Genomic DNA, 12321 nt, shown 5'->3' with positions numbered 1-12321 from the left:
AAAATGTTTCAAGTATAACTATCTTTCCATGTAAACCTGGGGACACTTTGGGTTCTGTTTCCACAAGTTCCAAATACTTACAACTTCTGCTAATTCAATTGGAGCTGTAATTATTTAGGCCTGTTCAGTACCTCTGGCAAAGGCTGTTTTCTGTTACTTGTTTAACTCCCATTTAAGGAGTGCTGAAATTCATACTGCAGCTTGTCCAGATGGAAGTCTAAACAATAAGCCATTACAGAAAAGCAGAGTAATACTTTCTCCTATCACTTAGGTTCACAAAACCAAGTCACACTGTATCTCATTATACATCCTCATGATATGAATCATACACAGATCTTGAACACTTGACACACTGAATTCAAGTTATTAGAATACAGCAGTTTGTCTTGCAGGCATTGTGCAATACGATTAGAAGTATACAGCAGGTCTCTTCTTCACTCTGTATTTCAGTGATCCGTAGCGTATCTGGGGAGGAAAAAAATTTGAACCAAAAGTTGAGATAATTTCACATAGAAACATTTACCTCTCCCCTGATTCAATCTGGCAAACGTCTTTAAATATGCTTTGGATGCTTTTTACTAAGAGAATCTGCCAATCACTGAGTAAGATATAGTCTCCACAGAACTGCACAAGAAGAGTAAGTCTCAACCATTTTCCCAGAATTACCCGAAAACTTTTAGGAGACTCCACAGAGATTTATCCTGTGTCTATCCATACAAATATGTCACGAATATAAAACACTGGGAATCCTTCCTAGAATCTTCTGTCTGTGGATTACAAGTCAAAGTAGCCCATATGTCTATGGGAACTAAAAAAATCTCATCTCCTTTAATCTATTAAACAGCGTATCTTTAAGTGTGCACAACATGCAGATGACAATCCCTCTATCCATACCCCTTCCAAAGTGAGCAGCTCCTGGAACTTGGGCTTGGTGGTGCCAGAATTAGCATTACAAGCACAGTCTGTTTCATCTCCTCTCCCTTGTTCCTTGCTGAGTTCATTTCATTCGTGTATTTCTCTTAAACACTCCCAAAGTACAAAAGCTCCAACCTTAGATATTGTTATCACATACTTCATTCTCCATTTAGCATTCTATAAATCAGTTATGATTGATAACCCTTCTCATATTAAGAATAAAAATTAATTTCTGCACTATTAAAAATGCCAAAGTACACTGGAAAAACAAATGCAATAATGAGCCAGGACTGCACTTGCCTCTTTACGACCTTTAGTTTTCACAGATTTCATGCTCTGAGTTCTCCGAAGGCCTCTCTGAGCAAACATTTCGTCCTCTGAATGTGTTCCTTCCACCTCTTCGTCCGTTTTATCATCTCCAGGACCTTTTTCCAACGGTGTTTTGTAACCTTTAAAAGTTTCATAAAAACATTTACTAAGAAGTAGCTGTAACTCTTCGGTTTCTAAGAAAGCCATGAGTTTCATCTTCAACACACATCATTTATTCTGTCGAATGATACAGTCTGTCTGCCAGGTATGTCAAAACTGGAAAACATCTAGTTTGCCAGCAGCGTGTTACCCCTAATTCTGCCATTTGTAAGGACCAAGTCACTTGGTTTGATAAAAGTTGCTAAGAGCACTGGAGCATCTCCCCTATGAGGACAGGCTGAGGGAGTTGGGGCTGTTCAGCCTGGAGAAGAGAAGACTGTGTGGAGACCTCAGAGCAACTTTTCAATCTCTGAAGGGCCTACAAGGAGCTGGAGAGGGACTCTGTGTTAGGAACTGCAGTGATAGGACAAAGGGTAATGGGCTCAAACTGAAGGATGGAAAGTTTAGGTTAGATATTAGAAAAAGTTTTTTCCTGTTCTGGTGGTGAGACACTGTCCCAGGTTGCCCAGGGATGTGGTGGCTGCCCCAACCCTGGCAGTGTTCAAGGCCAGGCTGGATGAGCCTTGAGCAACCTGATCTAGTGAGGAGGTGTCCCTGCCCAGGGCAGGGGTTGGGACTAGGTGATCTGTAAGGTCATTCCAACCCCTAAATTCTATGATCCTATGGATAAAATGTCAAAGCACTGTGAAGTGCTGTTACATCCTGGGAAAACAGTTACCGAAGCTCTCACTAGAGGGTGCAAACTGCTCACAAACACACTGGAAAGCTCCCAGGGGTCCCACAGCCCCAGGCCCCACCAGAGCCCTGCAGCACAGCCCCAGACCAGGCTGGCTCTTGCCCCCAGCCCAACTATCCTTTTCGTAGGACATTCCAGAACCTCCAGGCAGTAACACTCAGGGACACCTTTTAAAGGCCAAACCTAACTTTATTGATGACCAGCACACATTTCATCCTAAGCCAGTATTTTATCTAGGCTTAACTAGATACTTTTCCTCATTTCTCTTTTTTTCCTGAAATCATAATCACATCACTGACTCCTAAGCTACTTCAGGCAGACTTACCTCTTCTGTCATCTTCAGTAACTGTAGTTTGATCTTTTTTTAAGTCTCTAATGCTGAAGACAAGTCAAAGAAAACAGAAGAGGCATATGCCAGATTTGGGTGCAGGTGCAGAAACAAGTAAATTAAACTAGCACTAAGAAAGCATTCTGACATTTGAGATTGAATCTCACAATCAGTGCATAGTTTATACAGTATAAACTGTGCATTAAAAAAAACCAACAAGAAATGCAGAGCATTTTCAAGCTATTTCAGATAACTAATGCTCTCTCACTGAGAAACAGCCCCTGCAAAGCACCCGCAGTGACACCATCCCTAAGGCAACTCCTGAGAAATTCCTAGCTCTCTCTCTCTCCAGCAGGAGCCTCTGTCCACACACTGCCCTGCACTGGATACTTTCTGGGTACTATGTGCTGTTCAGCTCAGGGACACTCAGCTGGCCATCAACTCCTCCAGGGGCTACCACACCATTCATGGACTTCCCTGTACCCCACAAGCACCAGCCCTCCCCGAAATGGAGGGATGAGGAGAAATGACAGGCTCAGGTGAGAAGAAATAAACCAGAGCTGTTACTTCTGTGGGAAATACCAACTCCTTCACATTGCAGGTTAACCATTTCAAAAGGTGCAGTTGGCAGCCTTGCACCAAAACCTTGCACCAAACCTTCACTCAAACATCACAGGCTCAAGAGCAAAGTGATGATGATAACAGTACATGGAATAAAATAGTAATGACCTATCTCTGAACAAAACCATACACTGGTCACCACACAGCCTCCTCTGAGTGCTGAGGGCATGAGTCCATTAGGACAACTTAATGCCTTCATCATTCCTGTCACCATAAGCAATTTCTTTTCATCTATTGTTACCGACCTAGTGAATTAATTTCCATGATTTCTCTTCCTATTTATTGAGCTTCCCTAAGTTTTCATGTTAAACATTTTGTACATTTGTCACAGAAACACCACCTAATCACATAAGCTTTACTTTGGCAAAGAATTCTTGCTGCCCATTGGCAAAGACACAAGTAATGAGTACAGTATGACTACAGTGAGAGTGGTTATGGGAAGAAAATAGTTCAGGGAGGATTTCTCAACTGCCATAATGCATTTTACTCAAGTCAACTCTGTTTAAGTTTACTGGAATTCTTTGAGGCCTTTTCCATTTAGAAACAGGGTAAGTGTATTTCTGCTTTTCCACTTTTGTCTTGGGTGAATGGTTCCAGAAGAAAAACAAATACATACCTGAAGATTCACTTGCAGAGGTTCTGGGTTTCTTTTTTGCTTCTGGTAACGTCTGGTAGGGTCTCTGTCCTACAGGTTCATCCCCTTGGATAGTAGTCAAATCATGCATACTGAAACTTCTTAGTTTCTCAGTTATCGCCCCTTGGCTCTGGAATATAACAACAGTATCTTTGAAAACAGAGCAGAGGTTTAACTTTGCTGCTCAGCTTGGGTTAAGATGCTTAAGTTCATGCTTCCTTGCCACACTAGGAAACACAGAACACAGACATGCAGTGGATTTACATTTGCTTTAGGTATTGCTTTTACCCAAGCTTGACTGCCTCTTGCTCCTGGATGAAAAAGTTACACATAAGCATTTCATTACAAATGTCCATTTCATTCCTTTAATCTGAGCAAATGAAAGATTTTTGAGCGAGGGGAAGTGTTTAAAAGAAACACACATCAGATGTTCCATTCACTTCAAACGTGGCATTTCTCTAGCAGTTCTAGGCAGCATGACAGTGAGTTTAACACTTCCATTTTAAAAAGTATGGTTGAAGATAGCTTTCTGCTATTTTATATTTCACTCTCTACAAATTTGAATATGCATAAGAAATGGGAAAAAAGCATTACAAATACACTAACTGAAGTAACTGAGAAACTGGCAGCACTACAAAAGCAGCTCCTTGACAGAAACTTGAAAGCACAAACCAAAGAGGTCCTGCCTGGAGTACAGGCCAGCAGGTCCTCTTACTAATGCAGCTTTGCTGACAGAAAACCAACCCAAAATCTAACGCTGCATGTCAGAATATTTGATCACATGTGAACACTGATATTCCTTCTCCAACTGTCTTTACACAGTTTCTGTATGGGGCATACAGAAAGTTCCCCAATGGAAAGAAGAGTCATCAAGAAGCTCTTTCACCTTACATCAGATGGTGTTACTTTTAAAGCATTGAAGATTAATTTATTGCATATGCAACTGAAAGAAGCGGCACACGAGAACAAATATTCAAAGTCATGTTAAAAGAACGTTTAATTCTTCCCTCTCTGGCATGAGGCAAAAAATAACCATGTCAGGGAAAGGCTGACAGGCCCATCCACAAATCCCACTTCAGGCAAGTGTTCCAGACTTTTAGACTTAAAAATGAAGTTTTTAAGTAAAATGGCTCACTGAAGTATTATACTATCTAGTAGTAGCACAAATCTGAGTGCAAACCCACAGATTTTTCTCTGCAATAGCACCAGCATAAGGCAGTTCCTGCACCAGTGGCCACAGCCATTTGTTCCCACTCTCATGACAACCATTCACACATGGTAGACTGGCACACTAAATTATTTCACATTAAAAATAGCAACGTAAAGTGAAGAGACAGTAGAGTTACACTCCTTCAGCTTGCAAGGCTACCAAAAGGCAGAAGGGAAAGTGGCTGAGGCCTAATATTGATTTTCTAATGACTAGTCATGTCAGACTAAGACAGTGTGCTAGTCAAGCAAGAAGAGCCTATTACAATTGTTACACCACTGTTCAAACATTGCCATTAAACAACAAAAAAAGGTTTCTCATAAGTATCGTAGAACCACAGAATCAGCTGGGTTGGAAAAGACCTCCAAGATCGAGTCCAACCCTACCCTGGCTACTAGGCCATGGCACTAAGTGCCACATCCAGTCTCACCTTGAAAACCTCCAGGGATGGTGAATCCACCACCTCCCTGGGCAGCACATTCCAATGTCTGATCACTCTCTCTGGAAAAAATCTCTTCCAAATATCCAACCTAACCCTCCCCTGGCAGAGCTTGAGTCTGTGCCCTCTTGTCCTGCTGCTGGTTGCCTGGGAGAAGAGACCAACCCCCACCTGACTCCAACCTCCTGTCAGGGAGTTGTGGAGAGTAATAAGGTCTCCCCTGAGCCTCCTCTTCTCCAGTAGTAGAAGCCTTTACTTTTCTGGCTCTTCCAACATACTTGTAGGATGACTGACAGTTCTCAGAAATATAATTACCTCTTACCTTTGAGTTAAAATGCACTATGGACACACACAGTCTCTGTATAAAAGACTGTAGAAATTCTGAAGTTATTTTATTCCCCAATATGGTTTATTTAAGGAAGGTCTGTCCTGCCCTAAGGTAGGAGGATTCCTGTCCTTCCACTACTCCACTTCCAGCAGTGAGAAGTGTTTCAAGTAAACCAAATCAGGAACCAGCTATGCCTAAAAACTTCCAGCCAGCTGCTAGGACATGGAGAAGAGGAGAGAGCACTGCTCCTTCTGACAGGTAACAGCCTACAGTAGCTGCTGTAGCACAGGCAGTTAGTGAGGCAGTTGTTAAGTCTGTCCACCACTTAAAGAGAAGCAACAGGACTGAAGTCTCCATCACTGAACACCACATAAAATGGACCCAGTTGGTTCTCAGCAGAATCCACACAAATTCAGCACAACTCCACTCACCAAGTGTGAACAGATTTTACTTTACAATAGTGAGAGAGACTGGACTTGGCCCGAAGCAGAGGTATAAAAAGACACACTTGCTTAAGTGTTGCACAGCATGTTCCTTCATCATGTGATGCACTACAAAGAGACACCTGGAAATTGCACAAGATAATGTAATTATCTTGTATATAACAACTTGTATATATCTTGTATATAACAACTAGTATGCTAAGGAGAATTCACATTACAAGCTTGTATTTTTTACTCCTCTGTAGACAGAGAACTAAGCCCATGCTGAAAACATTCAACCTTATTTTCCAGTGCATCTTTTGGATATGGAATTTTGTTTTACAGATGGGGGAAAAAAGTCAACTACATGCCATAAAATAACAGTGTGCCCTTAACCAAACTGCAGACTCGATGAGGCTGGAGCTCCTGTGGAGCAATGCCTCGTTCAGGGAGGATGGAACGGATTCGTACAAAGGGCCCTTCACTCCAAAACTACTTGCCAAGATGGAAAGTTTTACTCATGTTACACACAGCGAGCATTAAGCAGTTTCAAAGGATATATGCACAAACAAGAGATGCAGCACACATGCCTGAGAGTCACAGTAGGAACGGGAGCTGCACAGCCAGGGCTGGGCTGGACAGTCATGCTCACACATGGTACTAATCCTACACAGATACTCCCTGCAGTCCCCCCAGGCTCCATCCCACCCCTAGAAAAATCCAGTCTAGACAAGTAAGGATTGATTTCTATGTCACACCACTGCAAAGACCAATTGAAGGAAAAATTTCAAGGTGTTTTGTGTGGGTCTGGGGCTTTTTTTATTATAAAAAAACCCACTACATGACTGTGCTCACACTGCATTTAAGACTTAAGAAGATTCTACCATCCCCATGCCCAAAAGCAGCAGATAATTGCTTTCTGCTGAAACAAAGCATTCTGTGAGGATCTGGATTACTCTCAGCTCAGAATGAAAGTCTGGCTGAAAAATATTAAATTCCTTCCTCCTGCAGGAAATGTGAGATTAAATACCCTTTACTGCAGGAAATGTGAGAGTAACATTCACATTTAGAATATTAACGCTATAAGAGCTTTGATATCTTGTTGGAAAGTTCAGAGTTACTAGACACAGCTTGAAAGCAACATGTTTGCCCACAAAACAAAAGGCAGAGCAATCCAATTGCAGCTGGAGCTGAAGAGAGATCTCCTGCTTCCACTCTCATGCCATGGATATGGCTGCAGTCACCACCTCTCCCCAGAAACACACCCCAAGATGCTGCTCAGTAGATGGTAGGGCAGTTATCATTCCTGCACTGGTGGCCCATTATTTAAAGAGTTCCATGCAGTAAGGAAGAAATACAGGGGTCTGCATCCAGCCCAGAGGCTGCCAACTAAATCACAGCACAAAAGATAGAGACACACACATTTACAATCACAATGCCAGCAACAAAATCACAGAACAATTTCAGTGCTCACATTCCTATGTAAGTGAATGTTAAGAGAGATCAGCTGTGAGGCTTGCCTTGTCTTAAACAAAATGCAACTCTTAAAGAATGATCTTGCTTAGTTATTTAATAGCCTTTCCTAAAACATTCATTGGCAGTGATCAATGTGAAACACTACTTAAAGCTGCAATAGGTTTCTAAATCCACTTTTTTTTATAAATATAGCCTACTCAAGAGTCTCCTTTTGAAACTACTCAGCCTTTAGTAATCTGTTAGCATGCAGTCTCATCAGCTGACCCTCATATATGAAATGCCATTCTCTATTCTGTTATTGAGCATGTGTTTTTATAGTCTATATATTTAACCCAGGCAAGCTGCTGTAAACAGACACCTCGCCGTGTGTGCCTCAGGGACTCTGTTGTTTAAGTTGGACTTTTACCCCCTCAGTGCTCAGGATCACTGACTGAACCTGTTTGCCTTCCACAGACAAGTCCTCAATGGACTCTGTATCCAGAGAGCTGCCTGGAGCTCCGTGGCCGCAGAGCTGCAGTGTGCAGCACTCACATTCTCAGCTGCCCTCTCCCTGATCCAATCCAAGCTGACAGGGAATGACTTCTGTTCCCTCTCAACCTGGAGAGGGACTGCTGTCCTGTGAATGACCTCTGCAGTATGCCAGTCAGTCCCAGCAGGGAGGAGGATGAAAGCAATATTGCTTCTCATAGTGAGACTGGCTGTATGCCACAGCTGGCTGCAAGATCCCTCCTTCCTCTGCCATGCCCTCAGTGGGAAGAAGGGGAAGTCTGAGCAAGGCCATGAGAATATATTCAACCAGCAAAAAGGCAGCAGATTCAGGATGGCTAAAATGCATTCAAGAAACACAGCCCTCAAAATATATTATCATCACCACCAATACTTTACAAATGAACACTGGTTGTGTGACCTCAAAGAGGGTCAGAGCATTTCATAGCTTAATGAGCAGCCATCCCACTCACAGTGATGAAGAAACCAGGTTTTTGTAGCAGTTTGAGAACTCAGAATTTATGGGTTGGCAGAAATTGGAAATAGTACAGGCAACTAGCACCTCCTGCAAAGGAGATGCATCAAAACACAAGACATACCCATAGAAATTAGTGTTGTAGACATCAATTCCTCAAATCCATATACAATTGAGCTGAAAGAGCTCCAATAACTTTGCTGTCATTAAATGCATCTTGTTTCCAGTATTTTTATATACCAAAGGAAATTTTTATTAGCAAATTGTAAAAGTCAGCCTAGACCATATTGCATCTCCAAGTCTCCTGAAATCAGGATTTTACACAGGTTTGTTTTCTGCCTTGTTAATTTAACACAATTTATTTTGCTAATGTATGCTATTAGGTAGGTTTTGAAATGCTAAATTTTATATGGGCACTGGCTAACTAGTACCAACTAAAAATATTAGTATGGGAATATAAGCCATAAACCACTACTCGTGCCAAATACATCTCCATGTAACCACAGTGGAGCAGGTTTAAATCTCAGTCAAATTTCAGAGGACTGACCTGGCTGGCTGCTCCAGCCTCCATGAAAGAGCCAAGTAGCCTTTTAATGGTAATCCCCTATTCCTTTGACAGACCTTGGAGAAAAATCACTCTCCCACATTTGATCTTGAAAATACTTCATCAAGTTCCCAAGCAATTTTCACCACCCTCCTAAAGTCAGCACAAGAAATTTGCCTGGACAGTTTAGTGTCTTTTTACATACCTCTTAACTTTAATCTCCCACACTCTCTACTCCTAATTTGAGATCTGATATACCAGAACAAGCCCACCTGCTCTTTACAAAAAAAGGTAAAAAAAACAGTGATGAAAGTGTGTCCTCCTTCCCATCAGAACAGATCCCTCTAATTTGACTCCATTGCTGAAATCCTATAGCTCCACCAGCTCATGCTGAAGGGATCATCTTTTCACCTGCTGGAGGCAGCAGTCAACTCTTGCAAAACAGGGAAGTAAATCAAGAACACATGCCTTGTCCCCACTTGCTTGCATGGAGCACGCTCAGCTTTTTGGAATGGCAAACTCAGGAGGCTTAGCATGCCAAAATAAAAACTTTCAGAGAGTCTCCTCTTTCATACTGTTTAAAAATCCAGTGTATTTTAAGTCTTTGGTATTGTGGTGGCTGTTTTTCCCAAGCATTTCATCTGTACTGAACTAATCCTGCACAAGTATTCCTGAGTGTGTTTAACAAGTTTTAACAAACAGAGCAGGAATCTTGCCAGTCACAGCTGAACAGCAATGACACCCAAACACAGACAGTCCCCAAAGAGATAGTCATTATTTCTGAACAAAGCTGGAGGAGATATTTGTGTTACTTATTTTAACACCATAAGGGAATATCCAACTGTAGCCAAACATTAGGAACACACAGAGCATAAGTATCCTTACAGGTGCACAATGTAATAAATTAGGATTTTCTGTTTGGCAAAGCTTTTGCAGTTTAGCATTTAGCACAGTTCTCAAACTTTTTCCCAGGAGAGCACTTTGGAGTTTTGTTTGTTTGGTTTGTTTAAATAACCTATTTTACTTTGGATACTTTCACTTCTTTAGAGCTGCACTCCATTTCACTCTCAGTTATTTCATGTCTCAAGACAACAGTAAAAATCTGATTAACACAAAAAAACCCAAAAGACACCAGTGAGCAAATTTAATCACATTTTCAGTATTTTAGGCTCATTATGACCATATTTGAAAACAAAAAAAGCTATTATGCCACCACCCACATATCTCTTTAAAAAGAGAGAAAATGAAGATATGCACAACTCTTTTTCCAGACCTTTTTCAGATCGCATTTGACAGTGTAGTTTTTAGAAATATCTTTGATTTCTAACACAAGAAGTTCACACAGAAGCACAGAAATTTAAGGGAAATGTCAGCTGTACCTGCTCAACTTTGCCAACCAGGGATCTCAAACACTGCTTTCTGCCATCTACTAACAGTGCTCAGGTTTTCAGTCCTCTTACCAAGGATGCAGCAGTTACATTTATTCCCAGGAAGAAATTAATCTGGATTGCCTTAAAACTATCATTTAACTTGGACATATACCTCTTTCATTCCATACTTTTTTTTGTGCTTTGGTTTAAATTACTATCAGGTAGGATACACATTGTCTGAAGTTGTACTCCCTTTAGTGGGGCACAAATTGCTTGGAATCCTACTTAGAAGCTTGTATCTTGTTTTCCTAGACCTAGAACCCTCTCAAATACAACTGAATGTGATGAGTGTGTGTAGGAAGGTAATCTGAGAACAACCACAGGCTACTTCATGGTTTAATGGACAGTATATGACCAAGCAAGTGTATGCTAAACAGCAATATGCAAGCTATGCTTAGTGTATTAATTTCATAATTCACTCAAGTTGCAAACAAGTTAATTGTGTCAAGATAACTTGTATCCATGGTAGTAGTCTCATGCCTTACTTCCTATGTGGAGTTACCTCAAGTTGATTGGAGAAAACCAGCAGAAAACCCAGAAATCCTTTAAACAGTTTGTTTACCAACAAGACAGCACAACAGAGACAGAAAAGAAACAATGGTCATCTTTACCCAAAGCCTGCACAGGGAAGTGCATGGCACCTTTTGAATTAAGCTGATCCCTATCATCCAAGAACTAACTACAAGCTGTCCTAACCAAGCATACACAGCATGAGGAGCAGCAGAGGGCTGCAAGCCTTTAATTGCATTCCAGGTTTTCAAACCATTTGCAGAATTAATCTTTTTTGTTTAGGAATGGCAAATCCTCAGTACCATTACTCTGTTCTAGACTAAGGTCCAAAGCAATTAATACAAGCAGAAAATTACCTTTACAGCTGCTGTCACTGCAGCAGTTGCTGCCAAATTCAACCCTTGCTTTCCAAAATTCACCATGGTCTCATAGCCTCTTTCCTTGGCTTGGACGATGTACTCATCAATCTCCTAGAAGCAAAACATACTTAAATTTTAGAAGGCTGTTCGTAAGTGAGCAATGTTACCCCACAGTATTGTTTTTCCATGGGTAAAGGAAGACAAATGCTTCAGAAAACATTCAATGTGATAGTTACTCATCTTTGTATACTGATATTTCATTCACTTATACTCCCTCATTTAATAAAAGGATTATATTGGTCAAACAAGAAGATAAAATAGATCACTTTTGTCCATCTCAGAAACATTGTAGCTACACAGCAAGTTCCTTACAAAGAAAAATCTTCATTTGTCAGACAAAAGCCATTCAAGAAATAACATGCTGAAGTTGAAATCAGAGAGCTCCTTAGAAAGACAGAACAGGCTCACTAAGAACTTCCCAAGCCAGAGCTTTGACAGAGTTAAGTAGGAATGACAATACAGCCATGACATTTATCCCCAGCTGTGGTAAATGCCTGGCCTGGAGATAAAGGCTGCAAGGTACTTCACAACAGCCTGAAGGCTACAAGGAAATATCCCTTTGGCTTATGAAGTTTCAAACAGTTTATAACTCAGCCTTCAAAAGGTCAAGATGACCTCAATGTCCACATCAGTGGCAATCACGTCAGCTACCTGCTTTGCCTAGCACTGACCTTTCTGAATGCTATTTTCTGTACTGTAAGGTTGATAAAGGCTGCAAGGTACTTCACAACAGCCTGAAGGCTACAAGGAAATATCCCTTTGGCTTATGAAGTTTCAAACAGTTTATAACTCAGCCTTCAAAAGGTCAAGATGACCTCAATGTCCACATCAGTGGCAATCACGTCAGCTACCTGCTTTGCCTAGCACTGACCTTTCTGAATGCTATTTTCTGTACTGTAAGGTTTCTCAGTGCTTTATACTT

At 41.2% G+C, this 12321-nt stretch overlaps 1 protein-coding gene across 1 annotated transcript in view; it reads right to left on the bottom strand.

Moving 5' to 3' along the window:
* Positions 1–408: 408 nt before the first annotated feature.
* REEP3 (receptor accessory protein 3) overlaps positions 409–12321 on the bottom strand; it is a 17648-nt gene continuing 5735 nt past the window's right edge. Inside the window, exons 4-7 of the mRNA XM_009079128.1 lie at positions 11337–11450; positions 3646–3793; positions 1216–1364; positions 409–465 (exon numbers count right to left, since the gene is read on the bottom strand). Coding sequence (XP_009077376.1) covers positions 409–465; positions 1216–1364; positions 3646–3793; positions 11337–11450 — 468 coding nt within the window. The remainder of the gene's footprint in view (positions 466–1215; positions 1365–3645; positions 3794–11336; positions 11451–12321) is intronic.

Source organism: Acanthisitta chloris, unplaced genomic scaffold (genome assembly GCF_000695815.1).
Source record: "Acanthisitta chloris isolate BGI_N310 unplaced genomic scaffold, ASM69581v1 scaffold42647, whole genome shotgun sequence".
NCBI classification, from domain to species: domain Eukaryota; kingdom Metazoa; phylum Chordata; class Aves; order Passeriformes; family Acanthisittidae; genus Acanthisitta; species Acanthisitta chloris.
The sequence above is the reverse complement of the archived record's forward strand: the minus strand, read 5'-3'. Positions and strand labels throughout refer to the sequence as shown.